The 25,651-nt window shown below is 35.4% G+C and overlaps 1 protein-coding gene across 3 annotated transcripts in view; it reads left to right on the top strand.

The window, feature by feature from the left end:
* Positions 1 to 1,079: 1,079 nt before the first annotated feature.
* Hpf1 (Histone PARylation factor 1) overlaps positions 1,080 to 25,651 on the top strand; it is a 56,981-nt gene continuing 32,409 nt past the window's right edge. The window contains exons 1-3 of one of the 3 annotated variants that reach the window (XM_090388123.1): positions 1,080 to 1,227; positions 4,264 to 4,327; positions 15,216 to 15,398. In XM_090388123.1, the coding sequence (XP_090244249.1) occupies positions 1,102 to 1,227; positions 4,264 to 4,327; positions 15,216 to 15,398 (373 nt within the window). In that variant the 5' untranslated portion in view covers positions 1,080 to 1,101. Of the gene's footprint in view, positions 1,228 to 1,303; positions 1,417 to 1,846; positions 1,928 to 4,263; positions 4,328 to 15,215; positions 15,399 to 25,651 lie in introns of those variants that run through there. The other 2 variants (XM_090388124.1, XM_090388125.1) reach the window with 2 other exon arrangements.

Here is a 25,651-nt window from a genome sequence, read left to right as displayed (position 1 = left end):
CCACCCCTGATGAAGTTAGATTTTGGAGGAATGAAGTGCCCACTGCACGATTTGCACAGCATGCAAATTGCTCTTGTGGGGCCACTTCTGGCTGTTACTAGCAATTTGCACTTTGATCATAATGTGCACTTTCATAGTCAAAGTACAAAAAAAATTGCATAATGATCATAATGTTTAATTTTTATCGCCCTGAATCTCCTATTCCGGGAAAGGGGGGGAACTCTTATTATTTGCCTGAGATCGACTAAGCCACAGTGTGAAAAGGACACACAAAATTTCACATGTCATTGACGGAATTTTAACAAATTCCTTTTCCATTAAGTGTGAGAAGAACGTGATTATAATCACCGTGTTAACGCGAGGACTCGTCCAGCAAACAGACAAACTTATAGAAGAATAGATGCAATTACAGATATACCAACGCCTCACAGCAGTGGCACTCCTTTACACTATAAAGCGTTTAGGGCGTAAGCCTCAAGCCATGGAAAAGTTATTGATGCCTTCGCACTATACTTATACATAGACCAGGCTTTATATTATTGGTCAAATACCCATACTAGTTTCCAAATTTGAAAAAGCACGAAGTGCACATGAATCGCTTTGTGAAAACTGTTTTATTTTGTATTAAATTAACCATAGACTTGATATTACTTGATAAAGAGTATATGAAATCAGCTTTATAATAAATCTTTATTTTAAAAGTTTTGTATAAAATAAATTCGCCCGCTCTATACGAGATATGGAATATCATGAAAACAACAACATGCATTTTGAATATTTAAATTCCAGGACTTGACAACAGCTTCTAGCTGACATTGCTGTTCGACTGCTGAATAATACAAAAATGTGGTCGTTAATATTAATACTAATATTGGCAACTTTATATTGCAGATACAAGAAATATAACATTTTTCTTGAAAAATTAAATTAAAAAATATATTATTTATTTATTCCCTTTTAATTTAATGTGCTATAAATGTGTTAATTTTAAAACATTTCTTGATATTTGTCGTAGGTGCCCTCTGTGGCTATTGCGCATGTAAAAATATTCGCGGTATCATTAGAAATTTATACGCTCGCAGGTTTTTTCAACTGTTAGGGATGGCTAAGCGGAAAAGGCCAAATTATGAACCCATACCCTGCAAATATGGAGAATTGTGCTATCAGAAAAATGCTGCACATCGTAAAAAATATAGCCATCCTGTTGAATCGGATCCAAAGATTTGTGTACGTTCAAAACCATAAAAAATAATTTTATGTAAAATATGTATGTGAAGGATGATATACACTGAATTTCAATTGTATGTACTTTTCGTGAGTGCTTTCCAAATATTATTTCTAATTCAACCCAACGCAGCGCAAATACTTGCAGTGATATTTATTATCATGAAGATTGATTACCGTGCTTTATATTTGGTAAATACAAAATTATTAATCTGTGTATTAGTAACAATTTGGGAAATTGGGGATACAATATTTGTATCCTACGAGTATGCTCACCAGATATAGCAACAAGAAAGTGACTTGATAATGAGGTGGCATGCTTTTGTAAAGTATAAAATCGGAACTGCTGTGAAAAAACGCAGAAAGTTATAATTTTTTTTTTTTTTTTTCACTTTAACTGGGTCTTTCAGTAGTCCAAATTTCATTTACCATAGTAAAAAAAATGAACCCCCCTCACCAATTTAGCATAGACAAGTGGGGTTCGTGAATCGCCCCGTTTTGTTTTTATTATAAAAAGAAATTATTTATTTATTTTTTTTTGGATTTTTTTGCTGAATTGAAAACAGTGATCTCGCATGGCGTCTGGCAGATGCAACGTGAATTGCCGTGTTTTTGTCAGCTGTTCACATTTAGTCAGTGAACCAAAGCTCACCAATACGATTAGACACCTGTTACTGAAATCTCACAGATGCTACGTGGAAATGTGAGTTGCCTGCAAGAAAGTTAAATGCCAAACAAAAAGTTAATGTCCCATAGTATAGTAGACTGTTGAAATAACTTCACCCGAAATAACGGAACATTCGTACTAAAGGCACATTGAGATCAGATGTTTATATACAGCGCAGATGTCTTGTTGTGCCGAAAAAAGAAAATGGCAAGTCACGTGATTACCGTATATGTTTACGTTTGCCATTTTGAAAGTGAATTCTGTACTGATATAACATATTATACTGCTGTTTTACATTTATTTTAAATTGAAAACCCCTCACTATGGCTCCTAAAGTCCATAAACCTCATACAGAGAAGAAAAGAAGAACAACATTAAAGTTTAGTGATAAACTTGATATAAATCAAACTATTACATTGAGGTCACCCAGAAAGTTAATTCATATACCCATGTGTGTTCTCTGGTCGATTTGCTGTTTTGCTAGACAAAAAAAAAAAAAAAAAAAAAAAAAAAAACCCAGTTTCTGCGGACAAAACCTTACTATCTATGCCTGAGACTGACTAACTCAGCCACAAAGTGAAAAAAACCCACAAAACTTCCTTGCATCATCAATGTAACGTTGGATCGTCAACGTGTTTTTTATGTGCAGTTAATAAAATTGCATTCTTAATCTCTCAATTTCTGCATGGCATTAAATATATTAAAAATAAAATTTTATAAATAACGGAAAAATCAAAATAACGGCACCTTGAATCCCCGAAGGTGCTGTTATTCTGAAAGTCTACTGTATATCAAAATGAAAGCAGAAAATACTGTATAACTAGGTAGTGAATATTGGTTAGCTAAGTTAGATAGGAGGATTTGATTTGGATTACAAATTTAAAAAAATTTTAAAAAGTGGAATCTGTCAGATGCCATATCACAAACAGAAGGTTAAATAGACTAAAAATAGCATTAGCAACTTTAGCCACTTAGATCTGTGAACAGCACTGTGGATATAATAGCAGTAGTTTCAAAAATTACACTGGGTTCTTCAGTTTGGTAACATATCGGTAAGGAAACTGCTGGAAACCATATTAGAATTATGAAAATTATTGAATTTTCATAGTTCTGTTCATATTGAATTATAGAATTGAATTCAGTATGTCTTATAGTCCATATGAAGTTCTAAAAGCATCCTGAAATTTGTAAACACTGCTCTCAGAAAATGAACATTAAATTTATTTTTATAACTTTATTATTTTATTGAAAAATTGTTGTAAATTCGATTAACATGTTAATATTATAATTTTTTATAGCAAAAAAGCACGTTTTGTAAACTGTTTTGGAAAATTTTCCTACATTAGTCCTTGTACCTCAAATATTTTTCAAAGAGTATTTAAACCCTTTAATGCTGCATATGTCCAATTAAATAAGCATTAATGTATTTATAAATACAAAAATGTCTTTCTTTCGAAAATGTTTTTCTTTGTAAGAGTACCCAGTAGCCCAAAAGGGGTACCCTTACCAAGAAGACTTGAGTTATGTAAATTGCAGCATCCGGAAACTAAGCATCTGTGAGTAGTAATGCCAAAGTTAGTTAGTCTGAGGGTGCCTCCGTAGCCAGGTGGGAAGGAGCAGCAGTGCGTAGTACACGCTTCTTGATTAGACCGGTGTTCGAGCCCGTCACCACCAAATACGGAGGATGCAGAAAGGTCAGGGAATGACCACCACATATTCCCGGAGCAATATGGCCTTAGTTGCTAATGCTCCTAAAAAACAAACAAACAACCAGTTAGTCTGAGGCACTAAAATAAGATTCCAGGGTACCAACCTGGACAAGCAGTAATCTGTTATGGGGTCCTTGGGGCCCCTGAGACATTGCACCTTGATAAATCTGGTTGTAGTGAGGAGACCTGATTGAAGTGTTTAATGGCTTGAGTAAACAAAAGCTAATGGCATCCTTACTCATTTTCAGACAACGTAAACTGGAAAAGGATGGTTGCAGGACAATTTCCAGAAATTTCATTTCAGCCAGAAAGTAACCGAAATTACTCACCTCCACAATACCAGGCTTCCATCTAGTGTTGTGGAGGTATTTAGTTAGTTTGAATAAATTTAAAAGAAGATCAGGCAGATTGTTGGAGGGGATTGGCAAAGTGGATATTTTTTTATTTATTATTTTTTTTGCCAAAACTAATTCTAATATTCACCAAGTACCTGTCTGATTTCTTTAGCCTTTCCAGCTGAAGTTGGAGAATTGGAAACAAACTTTTACTCAAGGAATTGAAACTCTGCTCTATGTTATATACAATTTAAAAGTACGAACAATGTTTTTTGTGTGTGCAGGTATAACTTTCATTTTAAGTTGAATTTCAATATTATTTTTTCAGGATACTTCAAGCAAAACATTAGAAGCAGATTATTTAAATGAAAGTCATCAGAAATTATCAGATGGTAAGAATTAATAATCATGTTCTGTTTCTGTCTTATGTTACAGTGGATATAATTACACAAATGATTAAAGAAATTTGCAATTTTATGCTTATTTTGTTAGACTACACCTCTAAATTATATTCACAGTTATTCAGTTAACTCACTTTAGTTAACAGAAAATCGATAGGTGGTTGAGGGTCATTCACTAACTCTCCTCTTCTCTCACACTCTGCACCTTTTACCTGCATAATTTGTGGTACCGATTGCTTAAAGTAAATACTGTTGATCGTTGACTAATGGTTTATTGATGAGAAGGGGTTGTAGTATGATTATTGTACAGAGAGGCTGTTAAGTGACCTTGACCTGCCTGTCGATTTTCTCCTGACTAGTGAAGTGTAATTGAACTAGTTGTGTGGGCTACGGTATAGTTTCAATCAACTAAATGTTGATTGAAACTATACCATAGTAATGCATTATTTATTGCATTATTTAGTAATGCAATATCTACTATATGAGTAAAATAAAATACCTTCATATTGTTGACAGTGCATTACTAAATAATAACTGCATAATAAAATGAATTTTTTTTGCAGTGAAACAAAAAAAAATTCATTCAAAAAATACTTTTTCAAAATTTTACTTTAAAAAAATAATAATTTTCATTCCCACACCCAAAGCAGTTTGGGAGATCTGAAATCCTGTGTTTCATTGGGTCCTGTTGCTATGGTAAATTTCACCATCATCGGCCTTTCTTCAATCCACTGCAGGATGAAGGCCTCTCCAACAACTTTCCAGTTTCTTCTGTTTTGTGCAACGGCCATGCATTTACTGCCCACAAACCCTTAAATTTCATCTGTCCATCTCCGTTGTTGTCTTGCAGGCTTTCTTTTAGGTCCTCTTGGGTACCATTCTATTATTTTTTAGTCCATCTGTTATTGTACCTTCGAGTCCATTTCATTTCTTTAGTTTTGATAAGAATGTCCTTTGCTGCCTTATCCATGGATTTCTCTTCTTATCCAGCAGTCTAATTCTTAATATAATTTGTTCCATTTTTTGCTGTATAGTTTTCAGCATTTCCTCTATTCTTTTGGTGAGTGCTCAAGTTTCACTTCCATAAATCAAGGTGAGGAGTATACACTGGTTCATTATTTTACGTTTCAGACAAATTGGGATATTGCTCCTCAGTATATGACTATATATTTCCTGAATGCTATCCATCTGAAATTTATTCTTCTCTTGACTTCCAACCATTTATCATTATTACTAGCCTCATTTTAGGAAGGATGTAGAGTTTCCAGAATGTGTATAGAGAAGGGCAACAAGACTGGTGAAGGTAACAAAGGGGTGCTCTTATGAAGAAAGCCTTAAGTTCTGCAAATTACAGCTTCTGGAGACTAGGTACCTGTGAGGCGATCTGATTGAGGTGTATAAGGCCTTGAATGGATTGAGCAGGCTTAATGCCGATGGGATTCTTCCTCTTGCTCAGATTACAAACCTGAGGGGGGCATAGATTCAAACTGAAGAAAAACAATTGTAGAATAGATGTGTGGAAGTTTACCTTTAGCCAGCGTGTGGTTGATTGCTGGAACAAACTTCCATCTGTTGTTGTGGAAGTTGATAGCTTAAATAAATTCAAGGTAGAACTAGACAAACATTTGGAATGAATGGTTCAGTGAAATGGGAAGGGGGTCTTTTTTTTTTGTCTGATGCTGTATAAGCTTGCTTTCTTGCATCATGTGCCTATGCTATTGTTACAGCTTGTCCAAGATAAGTATATGAATCCACCGTTTCAAGGCTTGTTGGCCTTTCATCGGTGGGTGGGAAAGGCCAACAAGCCATGAAATGGTGCCGTCTGGGTGGTGGTGCCCACTGAGAATAATTAACATTAGTCTTCTCTATTAGTGAAGTGTTACTTATTTGAGGTAGTGCAAAACATGGTAACTCGTTGTGAAGGATGAGCACAATATGAGATACAGTTGAAATGATGCCCTTTACACTACTATAGTAGTTTTTTTTCATTTAAGAGTTGTCTTTGGTGTTTTTACACCAATATTATATAGATAATTATAACTCTTAAAATATTATGCCCTGCTGCATTTAGTCTTACTTAAAAATTTATATAATTAAACATTAATAATTGTCATCTGACATTCACATCTTGCTGGACACAGCTAATAAAATGAGCAAATGAGCTAATTGTTTCTTTCTTAGGTTATATATTTTGTTTGAGTCTGGAAAGATGTTAACATCAAAAAAACTGTTATGGTTGTGTAATTATATAACTTTTTAAAAAATTTAGATTTTCTTACCCACAGAGAAAAAAGGAGTCAGTATTGGTCTGAAATGTGGGAAATAGTTTAATTAAAGTACATAGAAATTGGGATTTCACAATGCAGTGAAATATGTTAATGCGAAGAAATTATTTTGAATGCAAAACATTCAAAACAACTTCTATATATGCATACATACATGCATGCATGCATATGCATCCATTAAATCACAGAAATGCATCTATCGAACAGGAGTTACTTGTATATGTGCACGCACGCACACACACACACACACCTATGATTTGATGGATGCATTTCTGAAAACAGTTGAATATTGAACAGTTAAATGTCTAAGGGCTTTTCCCATAGGTTTGCATGTTTTTGGAACATGCTCTTCAGCATATCAAGTAGAATATTAAACTCTCTCTCTGGCAGAGTTAATCCCATGATTTTCTAAAGATATTGGCTAAAGAAGTATTCTGGGAAATCATTAAGTTTTAATCATGTATCAGTAATAAAAAATCCAAATAATATTGATTATAAGAGGGTTTGTGACCCCTTTAGTCCCAACCGGGAACTACTCCTGCTGTCTTGTGTTATGGCATGATAACATTATAGCATTAAGATGATAATATTGAATAATTAAAAAGCATATCATAACTTGTGACTAAAATAATGGAATTAAAATTATTTTTATACCTTGTCTTTTTGCAAATTGGCTTACTACATTTGATTTATTAACACATTAATCTCCATAATTTTAATAATAGTGGAGATTAGTATGTTAATATAATTAACATGCTAATCATTGTCAATCATAATTAATACAGAAATATGTGTTAATCATAATTAACACAAAAAATCCAACTTTTTAAAATTATATTATTTATATCATTAATTATGTTATTTAATCCTCAAGGGGATTGCAAGCAATTTGGCAGGGGAGAACATTGCAAACTTTTTATTTGAGGTTCAAATTTGATTGATTTTTGTTTATTTCCAATGGAACAGTTTTATTTGTTATGTAGATTAAAATTTAATTATTAAAAGTAAGTAGTGTATTTATTTCTTCCTAACTCTAATCCAAATTAAATCATAAGTTTTATTTGAGCCTTGCACAAATTCATTTATCATTTTAGCAGGTTGTGTTATTAGAAATTTTGAAAACCTCTGGGTTAGGGATTTTAGTGTTTTCGGCAGCGGATGGTGGATCAACTTCAGTTGGCTGTATTCTGGCAATCTTAAGAAATTTATTCAACTTCATACTTCATCCTGCTTTTGTTTGTAAAGACTATATTAGTTGGCTATATTATCCTTATGACAAGCTCTTCACACTAATAAACTGTTTTTAGCATTAGGTTCCTTTTCTTCAATCAAGTTTATGTATTTATCCAAACACTTAATAATCTCACAGAGGTCTTTTAAAAATACATCCTTAGTTGAATTTGAGAAAACACACCATCTATTTTGGTTTCAGTGGACTGTTGAAATTCATTGAGGTCCTTGTTGGTCAACTGTGCAGTTAACTCATTGTTTGTTTGTTATTTGGTTTTTAGGAGCATTAGCAACTAAGGCCATATTGCTCCGGGATATGCGGTGGTCATTCCTTGACCTTTCCACATCCTCCGTATTTGGTGGTGACGGGCTCGAACTCCGGTCTAATTAAGAAGCGTGTGCTACTCTCTGATGCTCCTTTCCACCTGGCTACGGAGGCGCCAATTAACTCATTGACATCTGCAACAACCATTTTGAAGTCAAGCTGCTTTTCTATTGAAACTACTTTTCTGATGGTCTGCTCAGGGATCTCTTCAGGTCCTTCAAAATTGGCAACAAACTGTGGAAAAAATCTTTAACCTATTCATGTTGACTGTTTGGCTTCAGCTCAAGAATCATCACTGTTGTTGATTTCATTCCCCGTCCATAAGTTCTCTAGGGTTGGACTACCTTTTTTTTTTTTTTTTTTTTTTTTTTTTATTGGTTCCTACATTTGCCTGCTGCAGTGAACAACGTGTATAATACTGCATGAAGATTGCAATGGCAGATCAGTCTGTGGGCTGGACTAATGAGGTTGTGTTAGGAGAAAGGAACATCACTTTCATATTTGGACTTGCTTTATTTGAATCCTGGGGATGTCTGGGTGCATTGTACAAAATTAGTAGAGCTTTAAAGACTAGATCATTGTCCTTACAATATTTTTCCACTAATGGCACAAAATGAAACAAAATGAGTCACTGAAAATAGAACCAGTTACTTGAGCCTTTGAGTTTGACTTCTATAAGATAACATCATGCCTTTTATTTGTCCTGTTAGTGTACCACCCTGAAAATCACCTATTGCATTACCACCATGCAGAAGGGTCAGCCTGTCTGATGCTGGCTTTAGTTCTGAAGGAGTGTTTTCATACATAGCAAGGTAAGTTTTGGCTGGTGTTTTCTTCTAGAATAACTCAGTTTTGTCAACATTAAAAATCTGACAAGAACAGTAGCACCCACCTTGTAATGGTACAAGATGGCTACTACTATTTATTTGGGTACCTTTAGACCTCATCTGGCTACCTTTAGACTTTATCAGTGTTTTCAAGTGAAGCCTCACCAGATAATTTAAGGTTTTGCAAACTGCCAACAAAGCTATGCAACCAGTGAATTCTGCTGGCCAGTCATGTACTACAACTTGCACTAAATGGCAGCTCATCATTAGTACGTTTACCTATCCTTTCTTTCTTTCAAATCATTATATAGACTTGTAGCTTTTGCTTTAATTTGGTCCCTCTGGTTTTCATTAACATATTTCCAGGCCAGGGCTTGCTATCTGAGTCTAAAACACTGATAGAACTGATATTCAGGTACCATTTACAATGCAAGTATATCAAATTTCAGTGAAATCTGGTCATTTTGCAACATTAAAATCCTCTGCTTTAGTTGTTTGATACAAAAATAAACAACCTTTTGACTACCTCCATGCTAACCAAGTGTCTTCCGATTTACCAATCCTTAAGGGCATTGAGAACTGCCCCAGGCCCTGGAGCAAATGCCTCATTGGGACCAGACTGCCTTTCTCTTTAGGATTGCAGACTCCAATTCTGAGCCCCCTCCACATTGCCCATGGAAGCTTACTTGTCTGCCCCTGTTCAGTGGTCATGCCTTTATTTAACCCATCTGCATAACTAGCCTACCACTTACTTTAACTGCTTTCAATAAAAAGTATAATGCAGATTGTAAAATGAATATTAGAAGATGTACATTAATCAGCCAGTATCCATTATTGAGCTCTATTTTTGGTCTCCAGAACAACTTACTGCCACTTGAATTTCTTAAAAATACAACCTACAGAAGTGAAAGTAAAATAATGGAAAGGAAATTAATTGTTTCCCAATCTTTAACTTGGTCATGGTACTTTTTTACAGGACTTTCCTAAAAAAAAGACTGTACAACGAAAAATAAAGGTGGTTGGTATGCTCTAACAAAAGTATAAAAATTCATACTATGATCACTAAATTAGCCATTTACAGCATGGCATGTTAAAAGTTTGCATTTTCAGTCTTGCTTTGGCATAAACTAAATTCTTGCATAGACCTCACAAAATCATCATACTCGAATTGCTGTTGTCATCAGTTGTATTTCACCAAATTGTTACATACAGTGAAATGTTGCGCACAAATTGTTTCACACACTGAATTGACATGGACCCTACTGGAGGTTACAATCTATATGCAAACCAGTGAAGTAGGGAATGAGGTGTGGTGCCTACATCATACAGGGGAATGCTAACCTTCTGTGTCACTAAGCAAAGCTTGGTGGTAGATGATTCTCATCACCCAGTGCAACACCACCAATTTGCTTATTGGAGACTTAAAGTGGCATAACCCATGCTTAGTCTTCAGAGAAAAAGTCTGACAATCCCCATCTCTTCCATCCTGTAGTATGAGTGGTGTCTTATGAGGTTATGATGGCATCATGGCAAGATCCAATATTCCTTACATGTCAAGGATACAGCTCTAAAACTATATTTTGCAGCTAGCCACTAGATAGTCCAGAACTGAATCTATTGTTAACTCTCTAGGAGGCATCCAGATCAGCTAGTATATAATTTCAATGCCCCTGCTCTGCCAGCTAGTGACTGGAGGGTCTTAAGTAGTATGCATGGGGGAGGGAATTGTCAAGATCATGTTATGTCAAGAAGTTGGGTATATTCTTGCTGTACAACATACCCAAATTCATTAATTTATATGTCCCCCATCGTCCCACTTTATCTGCTGAATTCATCATAAACAGACAAACAAATCACTCTCATCATTATTTTTCTTCTAAACAACTACTCACTCTATACAAATTTCAAATTCTCCCTTCCATGAAATATCATTTCCACATCTGGGGTGGCACCTCCAAAATCTTTTTCAAGCTTCTTAACTCCATTCAAAGAAGAAGACAATCAGGTTAATTAATGATCCATCTCTTACAAAGTCTCTCCATTACAATTGAATTTCTCTACAGAAATTCAATTGTGATGTCATAAACTAACAACAAGTATCCTCTATTTTCTCAGCCTTCAATCTTTGCACAGTACTAAAAGGTCTAATACCATGTGTTTGGGATTTCATAAAAAAAAAAAAAAGAAAGAAAAGGGTCTCATTAACAGTAATATGTTTTTGATGCCAATCATCTTTCCATGGTTTTCAAAGCCTATTTTAACAATTATAACTGTTTATGGTGGTTGTCAGATTACCTGCACTGCTCTAAACTAGATCTCCTGCCTTTCCCAGGCTGTTTCCTTAAGGACAAACCTGATCCCTAAGCATAAACTGACTTTCTAATACCGTAATCTGCTAACCCACTGACTTCTGACCTCTGACGCTGAACTTCAGCTATTCCTTGTGCTCAGGGAATGCAGGGCATAGTGATCTGTGTTTTGCTGTGTTTTCTGCTGCCTGTTTCTCCCTCCCCCTTCCTTACCACCATTCTGGGTCTCTTCCTAGTGATCAGTCTCTGCCCACATCCTCTTTGGGCAGTGACTTTCATTTAGCGATGTCATTTATTTGTCATACAAGGAAAAAAAATTTTCCCCTCCAAATGTGTGAGAGATGAGGAAAAAATGAAATTTATGTGTTCCACAAAACGTAGTGCATGCCAGCCATAATCTGGCTATTAACTTGTATCCAAAGTAGTGCACAATGACTCTATATGTCTCTCAAACTGTTCCTTGTAGAGGGAATCTTTTATTTTCCCTTCTAGCACCCTTTCTCACCTTTACACCTTTATTTCTCTTCCTGACCTAAGGGGAATCTTCTTTTATCCTTCCCCTGCTGTACAACTGCCATCTCTTTTATATCTCTAGCACTGTTTTTTTTTTTTTTTTCTGGCTGATGCTATATAAGCTTGCTTTCTTGCATCATTTTCCATTACTACTACTACTTCCTTTTCTCCCCTTTAAAAATATAAAAATATTTTGAGCTTTCCCTCAACCTCAGGGTTGATGGGGTGACACAGTACAGTATACTAGTAGCGGCCTTCTTTCTTGTGGCAAGGATGGGATCCAGCAGGCAGATCCCATCCTTGATGGGATCTGTCTGCTGGAACCCACCAAGACACATCCACTGATGTGTCTTGGTGATATCTCTGCACTGACAGTTGTGTGTGTGTGTGTGTGTGTGTGTGTGTGTGTGTGTGTGTGTGTGTGTGTGTGTGTGTGTGTGTGTGTGTGTGTGTGTGTGTGTGTTCTGTGCATGAAGTATTGTTATGCTACATGACTTAGTAACTGGATCCTTCATAAGACAGAAACTACATATATATGCAGATTATCAACATCACTTTTTTTTTTAATCAACACTAGCACACTCAGAAAGCCTGAAAATAGAATGCAAAATGTAGAACGTTACATGAATATAGGATAGCAGAGAAAATAACACTTGGGCAAAAAAAACACCCAAGACATAAATGCTGTTTTATTATTGCACCAAAGGGATGCAGTTAGAAAAGCATTTTGGAGAGGTTCTGCAGTGTCCCTCATGGTTGACTTTTCTGTGAGAGAAAGTAGATCGTGGACTGGAAGGTGTGGTGAGATCCACTCAATAAGATGATGTCACAGCTGATGACACTATAGAAGCAGTGTCAGTACTTTTTCATTGGAAATTATGATAAAAGTATGGTACTTCATTTATGCAGAAATCATATGTTATTTCAGTTGATATAGCAACCCTTGTTTTGCCCTACAAGCAGGCCACATGGGTTACTTTTTTTTTCTTTTTTCCCAGGATAAACTGGGTATTCTCAGTTTGAATGATCCACTTGGTGAAATTTAAGTTATAATGTAGAACCATCAAACTTTCTAAGTAGTCAGATAGTCAAATTTTGCAGGCTCCCTTGTATAACTAACAATATTTTACAGAGGAGGATCATGAATTTTTATCGGTTGAATTTTAATGAAATTTGGGATGACCAAAATACCTATATATAAAATTTCATTAAAATCTGCCCACAGAGATTTGGGATGTTGTATAGAAAAAGATGGATGAAAATGGGGAAAAAACAATGAATGTATTTGCAAATGTGACTAAAAATTTATTGAATAGTTTGACTAACTGCTCATCTCAACTTACAATTAAGCCTTAAGTCAGTTAAAAGTTGATATGATAGACTACTGATGTTTTATGATAATGTTGTGCATATGGTATTCAAGTTATCAATTTAGAAATTCTGGAATTTAAAAGCATAATCTGATAATACAGTATGAAAATTGTACTTGAATATATGTTTGCCCATGATCTTGTCATTGAGTTTTACATATACAGTAGACCCCAGATAAGAAGTTTTCCAAGGGACTGGATGTTTAGAGCTTCTTATATGGGAAAATTTCTTAGAAGGGAAAATTACCTAAGGGTATGAAATATTAACTACACAAATGAAAATGGCGCCTCCGTAGCCAGGTGGGAAGGAGCAGCAGCAGTGCGTAACACACGCTTCTTGATTAGACCGGGGTTCGAGCCCGTCACCACCAAATACGGAGGATGCGGAAAGGTCAGGGAATGACCACCGCATATCCCGGAGCAATATGGCCTTAGTTGCTAATGCTCCTAAAAACCAAATAACAACAACAACAACAACAACACAAATGAAAATGAAAAGATACACATACATAAGTTAAAGATCATTTTTAAGTACTATTTCAGAATTTATAAATATTTTACTCTATCTATGGGAAACATTTTTAAACTGAGGATTTCTAATTGCTTAATGTTCTGTTCATTAAACTCATTACCAAGTTGGAAGGATGAGCTCCTTTGGAGTTTCAATATATCTTAAAAGGTCACAGTTACAATAAGACAGAGAACAATCCACTAAGTAATTCAGAACTGTTCAGAAAAATCAGAACTTAACAGCAAATGTTTCACTGTGCTGCACGTGGTCGAAGCTATCCAATTATGGATATCAATGAAAGCAATTGCATTATGTCGCTTCCATTATATCAAAATTTTTATACTAAAAAGGTTTTAAGGCTGAAAGCATCAGACTACGGAAAATTGACTAATTGAACAAGTTAGTGCGTAGCATAATTTTAGTTCGTAGTAAATCACCAAAGTAGGTGGCATCTTTTTTGTGATATCTCATATTGTGAATGGCTTCACAACAAGTTGCCCTGATATTGAACTACCTAGAATAAGCAACGCTTCAACACTGGATTCTCGAATAGGCAACACTTGGCCAGTGGATTCTTGGCAGATACCACCACCCCTGGGTAACATCATTATAATAATACTCTGTATTCTTTATCATGAACTTTTTATGCAAGAAAACGTTTTACCCGGGAAACTTCTTACGTGGAAAAATAATACATTACAATATATAGAGGTGAAATTGGAACTTAAGAAACCAAACATAGTACAGTGGAAAACTTCTAATGCGTGAATTTCTTATCCAGATTCTACTGTATATAATCATTAATGCATTTCCTAAGATTGAAACTGTTCAAAACTCTGCTTATACAATTTAATTAGTATGAAATATAGTTCACAAATTTCCATTAAAATAATGTGTAATATTTCCTCTTGAAACATTAAATAGTTTTGAAAACAAAGTTTCCCTTTAATCAGTTTGAACATGAGAATGGAAAATTTGCTTTGTCTAAACAGTGGAGAACTGTTATCAGGTGACACCTCAGTGGATATGCTCATCAGCCTTCCATGATAACTTCATCTTAAAGATAGGATTTTAAATGCCCAATGAATGATTAGTATTTGTGTGAGATGCCTGAAATCTCAGCAGTGATTGGTTTTTTTTTTTGGCCAGTGGACCAATCTAGTGGCACTCCAAACATTTGGAAAATATCTCAATTGTTTTTCCCCAAGATCAAACTGTGAATCATACCATATCACTGAAAGGTCAGTCTTGAAACAAAGTATTGTAGGTCTCAGAATGACTGACCTTTCTCTGTTCATATATAAAATAGTTTTATAGTAGAAGGGTTTCACCACAGCTCCACATGCATAGCACAGGATTAAACAAACTGGAAAAAAAAATTAAGTAAATCATTACATTTGTAAGATCTTTATATTTTAATATAATTTTTTAAAATTTAAATATAATATTGCATTTGTACTAAGTTATGGTAATACAGTTTATTTCATGATGTATTTTTGTTAATTATAGAGACCCAAACAAAGAAAGGGAAGAAAGATGAGGGTACAGTTTCACCTGAGAAAAATAAGTTGAAGCTTTGTTCACAAGCTGATTTAAATGCTCTAATCAAAGAGAAATTTCTGGTTGAAATGCCTGAAGATTTCTTTTCATTTTGGACATTCTGTAAAACTCTGAATGAAGAACACCCTGAAAGTGAGCATTTGTTAGATATATATATATATATATATATTATATCTCACAAATTAATAAATATATATATATACTTGTGGAGGAAATAATAAACATCAGTGGTTCAAGAAGATAATTGCAAAAAAAAATTACAAATTTTTAAGTTTATATATTTGACTCACTTATTTTTGAGCTAAAAGAAAAGTAGTATAGAAAACAATGCAATTTTGAAAACATAGTTATCTTAATTGCAATCAAATATATATAAGGTTTGATCAAAACGTTCACTGAATTTGAAAAAAAATTAATTATATTCAGTGATAAATGTTAATTCATTGTTAATATTCCTGAATATACTCTCTCCTGCAACCATACATCTGTTACATCATACCTGCTACTGATCAAAAAACTTTTGGAGGTCTTTGTCTTCTTTTGTGATTGCTTTTGGGCAAACCATTGCATTTGATTGGACCTCTTGAACTAACTCAAATTGTTTTTCCTTCCATATCCTGTTTTACCTTTGGGAATATACAAAAATTGCATGATGCCAAATCAGACTGATAGAGGGTGCAGCATGACAGGAATCTTTTTGTCAGTCAAAATTTCCAAATTTGAAATTTTGTAATTTTCTTTAAAAATGGCTTAAAAATAATTAAATGCACAAGGCATAATACTTTAAGAGTTAAGAGTTTAATATCCATATAATATCAGTGTAGATACACCATAGATAACTCTTAAGAAACTAGTGTGGGTAGCATTATTTGCTCTGTATCTCATATTGTGCGCTTCCTTCACAACGAGTTGCCATGGTATTGCACTACCTCGAATAAGTAATGCTTCACTAATAGAGAAGACTATTGTTACTTATTCTCGGTGAGTACCACCACCCAGACGGCACCATTTCAAAGCTATTGGCCTACCATCTGTGGGTGGGCAGGTACTGTGGTATTGCAGACATGACAACCCAGTTATGAAGTAATCACACAATATGAGAGATGTCAAAAGGTTTATATGATAATATTTAAAAATAACTAAATTCACAAGGGATAATACTTTAAGAGTTAAGAGTTTAATATCTATATAGTATCGGTGTAGATACACCATAGATAATTCTTAAGAAACTACGATGGTAGTTAGTGTGGGTAGCATTATTTGCCCTGTATCTCATATTGTACTCTTCCTTCACAACCAGTTGCCGTGGTATTGCACTACCTCAAATAAGTAACGCTTCACTAATAGAGAAGACTATTGTTACTTATTCTCAGTGAGTACCACCACCCAGATGGCTCCGTTTCAAAACTGAGGGTGGTGGTGGTGGTGGTACTCACTGAGAATAAGTAACAATAGTCTTCTCTATTAGTGAAGCGTTACTTATTCGAGGTAGTGCAATACCATGGCAACTCGTTGTGAAGAAAGAGCACAATATGAGATACAGAGCAAATAATGCTACCCACACTAACTACCATCATAGCTTCTTAAGTGTTATGGTGTATGTACACTGATATTATATAGATATTTAAAAATAGTGTTCATGTACTCAGAAGATATAAGGCCTGCTCTGTCTTAACTATTGCTATGCATTCAAGAATTATAGCACGAATATGTTATTGATACCACAACCCATGCAATATTAGGAACATGAAAAATATAAAAAACGATAAATGAACTCTTTCCCCTCAAACATCACACAAACCTTAAGCAAGCATAAAACAGTGTGAAACTATGCATTTGAAATGAGGAAATATCCTGAAAGGGAAATAAATCTATTACATTATAAAATAGTATTAGTATTAGCCATATAGTGCAAGGAAGCCTCAGGCTTTTGCTGCACTGACCAAAAAAAAAAGCAGATAAGAAAATACAAATTATACACTTCCCTCCTCACATAGGTAACTATCCAATTGATTCTTGAATTTCTTCAAACTGTCAACCTCAGCTACCTGTGCAGATAATCAACACTCACTTCCAGTAATCAACAACTCACTGGCTTCAAGAAAATGTCCTACAATCTAGTTTAAACCTCTTCCCCTGTAATTTGAATTTATGTCCCCTAGTTCTACAATTCTTTATAGGGGAGAAAATTCCACCTTCATTCATTTTACTAACCCCTCCTCTCAGAGTCTTATAAATCTTAATCAGATCCCCTTCTAAGGTGTCTAGTTTCCAAGCTCTGTAGCCCACATAATTGACGTCTTTCCTTGTATGGTTGCACTTTTTGCCAATCTCACTGTGTGATTTGCCCATCTTTGAACCCTTTCAAGAAGCTCAATGTATTTTTTTGAGATGAGGTTTCCATTCTTGGACACAGTATTCCAAATATCGTCTTAAAATTGCCTTATTCACTGAAATTATGACCTCCCACCAAGTGTATAAGTGAATTGGACATTGTTTGATAAATCATTGATAGAACACCATGGGCTTTCCTGGCTGCCTGTTTACATTGCTCAGAAAATTTCATATCAACCCATATCTCAGATCTCTTTCTTCCTCTACTGTTTCTATTTCAACCCCACCAAGTGTATAAAAGTTATTTTGGAGATTACTGTTACCCAAGTGTAAAACCTTGCATTTTGCTGCATTAAAATCTAGCTGCCACTTTTCTGACTATTTTTGAAGCCTGTTCAAGTGATCCTGAAGGAGCACTGCTTGGCACTGATCATTAATGACTTTCTAAATCTTTATATTATCTCCAAATTCCAATCACATCCTTTATCCCTTTTTTGATTTTGTTTATGAATATCAGAAACAGTGTGTAGTGCTATGTTTGTTTATTCACGTGTTGTTTTGTTGTTTAGTTGTTTCTGACCACTTTGATACCAGGAAGCAACAAGCACCAGGCAGGTGCATCCTGATACCCGTCTATGCCACAAAGAGATGGACTACAGCTGAGCGTGAACTACAGAAAACCTTGAGTGTCACATATTGAAAATGCAAATCACTCAAAAAATAAGCAAATAAAATAAAAGAAAAAAAAATAAAGTAATAAAAATGTGAAAGGAATGTGAAATTAAGAAAAATAATATAAAAGAAAAAATAAGGAATTGATAGCAAACTATCAAAAAAAAAAATTAAAAAAAATTACTGGTACCAATCAGCAATGACAAACAGAGGAAAGAATAGCAGAAAAAGGAAGAAGAATAAAAAGTAAACACACTTGATAGACAGACAAAAGGAAAAGACATGAATTGAAAGGGGATAGAGAGAAGAGATAAAGATTCCACACAGGATAACTTGTGCCAGCAGATGATCCTGCCTCAGCACCAGCATCAGGCCAGCAGGAGATAGAAGACAGGAAAACACTGATCATTCAGCATTGTAAAGTAAGATTAGGAACTGTCCAAGTCGAAGGTGGTGGTGAAGATGGTACTTGATCTAAAGACAGTGGTTGTGATGAAATGTATCATGAAATGGAGACAATGTAGGTGATGGCCTGAACCGCAGGTGGAGCCAGAATAGGAGTAGTTCCTGGAATTGAATCACTAGTGGTGAGTTGTCCATGTCTGGTGAAGGCTTTTTGTGCAAAATCTTGCAGAAGATTAAATTTCTCTTTGGAGTCCAAGAGAGATGACTCATTGCCTGGAGAAAATGGTTGAAACACATCAGACAGAGATTGATGACGATTCAAGTAATATGGACAGGTAGATAGAACATGCTGCCAGTCTTCTAGGCTGCCACAGCTATGGAGGAGAGAATCGGACAGATTAAACATAGTTAGTTTAGCATGAAGCGAACCATGGCTAGTTATAAGAAAAAGAGTATGGAGACTTGGACAGAACCATTTTAGAACAGACTTTTGTAAGACAAAGGACACAAATGGAATAAACTTCCTTGTGACCATACCTTTGGAAGAAGAAGACCACCAATCTTGCCAGAGTTGGACTAGTTGGTTCCAGCAATGAGTTTTTCCAGTTTTAGGAATTATGTCTAAAAAGTCAACGGAAATGGCCTATCTCAGATATTAGCAAAAACCTCGATAAGTGATCGTGAAGGTCCAAAGGTAGGCAACCATTTAAAACCTGTAGAACAGCTGTCGAGGCAGTGCAAAAGGAACGACTCATCATTAAGAGCATAAGTCTTTGGATAGAGGAGAGTTTTTCATGGATAGCAACCTTTTTGGTATACCAGAACCAGGCACCATAGGTACAAATCAGAGAAAACACCACTTTGTACAAATGTTGAAGTGTACACTGGTTAATACCCCAGGATTGATGCAACAGATGGACAAGCATAGAAGTACTCAACTGTTTTATCATGAAGGTGTAGGTCATGTTTCTGAAAGTTTAACTTATGATCAAGAATAATACCCAAAAATTTATGTGAGTCAACCATGGAGAGAGAGCAACCAAAAAGTTTAACAGTCGGGGCCCTGGAAATGTTAAGGTTGCCCTTAAGATAAAGAAGCTTAGTCTCGGTGGAAGACATGGTAAGTTTATTAATAACCGACCAAGAGCATAGATCATTCATGATGTTACTAGCAGTACTTTCCAAAGAGGAATGAGAAATACCAAGGACAAGAAGTGTTAGATCATCAGCATATGCGATTTTAGAAGCATTGGGAGTTGAACAGAAAGCCACTCATCTAGAACCAAATCCCAGATGAGTAGACCAAACACTGAACCTTGTGGGCATCCTTGTGAGACAGTGTGACCAAGTTGCTGAGTACCAGACTTGTACAGAGCAGTGGAGAAAGTAGGTGCAGGTTAAATTGTAGAATTGTGAGGAGCATTGAGCAACCCTGAGGGGAGCAAAAAACCTGTCACACCAAAGGGAGTCAAAGCCTTCAGAGAAATCTACGAAAATAGCCATAGCATGTTTAAATATGCAGTTATTTACTCTGGAAAGAAGTCCAATCAAGGTCTCCTCATTCCACACCCTGGATGAAAACCAAATTAGTCAGAGGGCTTTAAAGACATTCAGTAAAAATACTGTTACAGATCAACTTTTAGCAGTTGTAGGCTTCAGCACTTATTGTCAATGTAACTTTCCCATGCTATCTTTTTCTACTCTATTAGACTAGCCAGCTCCATATCCATCTCAGCATCCTGCTGCTGCTATTTTGTATATATGCATTCATTGCTTCTGTGGTTATTGCTTTAAAGGCATTCCATAATTCTAATGTATTTGCCCTTCCTCTGCAATTTGTTCAATTAATAGCTGTCATGTAGGGCCTTAAACTGCCATAGTTCCCTTTTCTGAAATTAAAACCCATGCCTTTACCTTCAACTACTGCAACATCTTTCTTCATCTTCCAACTAATGACTGCGTGATCACTACCTGCCAATGGTTCTTGTACTTTAAGGCCTGTGATGTCATCTGATTTATAAGTAATGGTGAGGTCTAGAATTTTTAGTATTTTCTCTAACATACTGGTACAAATAATAATCATCCAGTTTATAAATTTTGTACCTTGTGGGGAGTTTCCTTCTCACTTATTCCAGTGAATTAAGGAAAGATTGAAGTCACCCATAATAAGATATTCACACTTTCTTTCCTATTCCATCTGCATGTAGAGAAACTCATTATTCTCTTCACAGTCTTTTGTGCAATCACAATGTACAATACAGGTAGTTCTCGACTTTACGAGTTAATTCATTCCTAGTGCGCGCTCGTAAAGCAGGAATTTATTTCCCATAGACATAATGTTAAAAATAGGGGTTACGTTATCAACAACAAAATTAGTTAGCTAATTAGTTTATGTTTAAACAATGATTGGTTTATCCAAAGAAATGAAAACGTAATCTGTAAAATCAAGCAAATTATAATAATAGAGAAATTATGTATGACTTACAAATGTTAAAGAATGTTTATTCTTCATCATCATCATCATCATCGACTAAATCACACTCATTATTGGCTCAGCACTCGTTGGTTTGTTGCACAAGGAGTCGCCTTCAGAAATACTTCAAGAGGCGTTTATTTCCAAGATAATCTTCTCTTTTCTTTATAAATTTCAATAGCATGCATAAGCATCTTTTAACGGAATGCACAAATTGCAACTAACACGATTTGCGCAGAGTAACAAGTTTATGAAGCTTAAAAAAAAAAAAAAAGAACGAAGAGAAGATTCTGAAAATTTATTTATGCTTTTTATACGATTGAAGATTTCAGTAAAGGGCTAACACATTTCACCATAATAACGTAAAAACCCACACAATTCCGGCTATCAGTATTTTTACAAATGCAATAACATCGAGTTTACTACCCATTTATAATTGCTTGCAGTAACAGAAAAGCCCAATAAACCAGAAAGTGCAAATTGTTTTTATTGTTTTATGGTCGTGACTTCCAGAAATGTGCTTTAGAAAAATATAACAACGCCGTTCAAAATTAGTTCTTATAACGGAACATATGATAATGATGAAAGTTTAGTGCGTTTAATGATTTGAATTGGTAACTAATACAATTTACACTATAAAAACGACCTTTTAGGGAGTTATATAGCAAAAATTTGAACTTCCAAGGTCGTGGAATGAATTACCAAGAAACAATGCGTTATTGGGTTCACATTATGATATTTTCACGATACGATGGTAACAGATTAATATCGTAAAGCGGGATACACTGTACTGTATAGCTACACGCGTGGTTTGAAATGCAGTATTTATGAATTTTTTACATTCATTTTTTGCAATTAATATTCATATTTTCGATTTTGTTGATACTTGGTACCTGAAAAAAAAAAAAACTCGTAAACACAGGAACTCGTAAAGCGAGAACTGCCTGTATATGTTTCCAAAATAAATAGTCTGATGCAGAAGTGAAAGGTGGCATTTTTATTGTTCCACAAGTTAAGCAGATGTTGGCTTCACAAAAACTGGAAGACAGAATGACTAATGCTGAGTGAAATGCCTTGTGTTTGTTTCACTTTGGAGTGAATGGCATTTTTGGTAACATTTAAGAGTGAAAGTGAAATTAAGAGTGGTAACTTAAAATAATTTTAAATTGACACCAATAAAACATTAAGAGATAAAGTGAGGAAATCGGGAAACAATGTAAAATACAGTCTCTTAATGAGTGAATGTATAATAAAAAAAGGATGGGAAAACATAAACAGAATGCATAATGACAAGTAAAGAAAATATTAAAGAACTGGGGATCTGTTGCCAAGTGAAGTAGAGAAAGGCTAAGATAAAGGTAGAAGTAGTAGTAGTGGCATGTGATGCAAGAAAGCAAGTGTATGAACTTATGCAGCATCAGCCAAAAAAAAAAAAAAAAAAATCACACCATTCCCTCCAAATGCCTGTCCAGTTCCTCCTTAAATTTATTTAACCTATCAACTTCCACAACGACAGATGGGAGTTTGTTCTAGCAATTAACCACCCACTGGCTAAAGGCACATTTCCGCACATCTATTCTACATCTGTCTTTTCTTAATTTGAATTTATGCCCCCTTAGGTTCATAATCTAAGCCTCTCTTGGTAAGAGGATCCCTTCATTCCCCTCACCAATCTTGTTGCCCTTCTCTGTACACGCTCAAGCAAATCTACATCCTTCCTAAAATGTGAGGCCTGTAGACCTGTACACAGTACTCAAGGCATGGCCTGACCATTGCCTTACACAGATGGACAATCACCTCCTTTTCCCTGCTAGCAAGCCGACCGGGCTAGCCGAGTGGGTAAAGTACCTGCCCGGCAACCCAAAGGTCGCGGGTTCGATTCCCGCCTCGGGCTTGGATCAAAGTACTGCAAAAACCTTGGGAGGTGCAATATGGCCACAGAAGCCGATGCGCCAACAACTACCAAATCAAATCCCTGCTAGCAAAATTCCTATATACCATTGACAAAACCCCATGACCTGCCCTGGCAGCCTGTCTGCATTGCTCAGAAAACTTCATATCTGACTGCACAATTACTCCCAGGTCTTTTTCATTTTCTACCACCTTAAGTGTAGTACCACACAGTTGGTACGTTTCTCTGGGGTTATTTTTACCCATATGCAGTACTTTGCATTTGTCAAGGTTAAACTTCAGTTGCCACTTCTTAGCCCATCTGCCCAAATTTTCTAGATCCTGTTGCAGTAGCACACTGCCATTACTGTCATTTTTTTTGGTAGTTGTTGGCACATTGACTTTTGTGGCCATAATACACCTCCCAAGGTTTTTGCAGTACTTTGAGGGCGCCTCCCTAGCCAGGTGGGAAGGAGCAGCAGTGTGTAGCACACGCTTCTTGATTAGACCGGAGTTCGAGCCCGTCACCACCAAATACGGAGGATGCGGAAAGGTCAGGGAATGACCACCACATATCCCGGAGCAATATGGCCTTAGTTGCTAATGCTCCTAAAAACCAAATAACAAACTAACTAACAAGCAGTACTTTGATCCAAGCCCGAGGAGGGATTCAAACCCGCGACCTTTGGGTTGCCAGGTAGGCACTTTACCCACCCGGCTAGCCCGGTTGGCTTACCGTCATTAACAACCCTGCCAACCTTTGTATCATCTGCAAACTTCGACACTAAGCCTGATATACCTTCATCAATATCATTGATAAATATACAAAACAACAGTGGACCCAACACCAAACCCTATGGGACTCCACTAATAACATTAGTCCACGAAGAGCAGCACCCATTGATTATCACCCTCTGTCTTCTCCCACTCAACCATCCTTTTATCCATTGTAGCAACTTACCCTTAATGCCATTCTGCTCCAATTTGTACAGTAGTCTTTGTACAATAGGTGGAAAGATATAGCCTAAACCCAACAAGCAGCATGCTTAAAGGGAGAATAAGAAGAAGTTATTTTTATGGAAGAACTGGCTCAATAGAAATTAGACATTTTTTTCTTTATTTATTTGATTTTATATCTGTCTTTATCTAAAAGTGATGGCAGACTTGTGATATCACTTTAAATAAGGATGGATTCATGTCTTTCTCATTGATCTCAAAAAAGAATGCAGTACTGTATTCAAAACTCACGCACAATTTTTTTTTTTTCTTAATTTAGTACTGGTCAAAAATTATAGTTGATAACTTATCATTAATATAATATTTTAAATATATACTTATAGATAGATTTAAATTTATATTTCAATTTATATTTATATTTTTAAATTTATATTATATGTTGGCAGAAAATAGTGGAAAAAACAAGCAAACTGTGATATGCTACATGGCCATGGATATGGGTGTATTATTACATTATGCTGTTTGTTGGCTGATAAAATGCTGTACTACCTTTCTCAGTGGTATCAGCTTTGGCTGAAACAGAGCATAGTTGACAAGTTGATAGAAAATTACAGAAATATGGCATTCAGAGTATCAGTGAAGTATGAAGTATGAAAGTGCAAGACTATTACTTGCACTTTCATATGGATTATTTTCAGACCAAATCTGGGTGGTGTTAGTAATAAACATGGAGAGAGAGAGAGATATACCATCAAGAAACAGAGTCAATGGAGAAGTACCAAGGAAGATGGGACAAAGCTATGATGGGCAGCTATATCTGGTTCTTGGTTCAGAATGATCACACTGACCACTTTTGTGATCAATGTGACAAAGGTGTTCAAATGTATTATATTTAATGGGTTTTTTTTTTTTTTTTTGGATTAGCCTAAGGATAGTTTCTACTTTTTAATTTTTGAAATTGACAAATTTAGCTTGTTTATTTGTAGCAAAGATTAATACTGCACTCTGTACAGAAGTACAGATACAGATTGTTAATAAATCTGATATAATATTATTGCATATTTACTTTTCCTTTCATTTCTGGGAAAACCACTGATGCTATGCAAAAAGGTAAGATTATATTCAGAATCAGCTTGCCCAAACTCATAAAGAAAGAATGAAAAATGCAGAACCTTCTTGAAAATTTGTTATGAGCATTCATTGAATCAAGAATTCCAGTGAACAAAATGCTAATCTGAACTTGTCACCAGTGGGCTTATGCCAAACCTTATTAAATAGGCCCTGCCTATTACATCGGTTCCACTAATGAACTTCATTGCAAGTACACATCCTGTATGAAAATATTGTTTCAATATATATACCATGTCCAAGAGCCTCCATTTGATGCAGTTAAAATATGTTGTGACATGTTTTAACTGCCATCCCTTCGTATATCATTCAGATCCAGTGCTGACACCGTCGTAGATACATTGCAACACTGCTTTAGTATTTTGAATTGCTAAATATTGAAAGGAAGTAAACTTTTTCTACATTAAAAAAAAAAAAATCCAATTCTCCATATTATCCCCATCACACAAAAAAAAGTGATTAAAATGAGCTCCTGTTCTGCTAACTTTTGATCGTATGAAAGAAAAATTTTCAATGTTTGTTTTGG

The sequence above is a fragment of the Mastigoproctus giganteus genome, chromosome 13 (assembly GCF_048544385.1).
Source record: "Mastigoproctus giganteus isolate SK-2022 chromosome 13, ASM4854438v1, whole genome shotgun sequence".
In the NCBI taxonomy this organism is placed as follows: Eukaryota; Metazoa; Arthropoda; class Arachnida; order Uropygi; family Thelyphonidae; genus Mastigoproctus; species Mastigoproctus giganteus.
The sequence above is the reverse complement of the archived record's forward strand: the minus strand, read 5'-3'. Positions and strand labels throughout refer to the sequence as shown.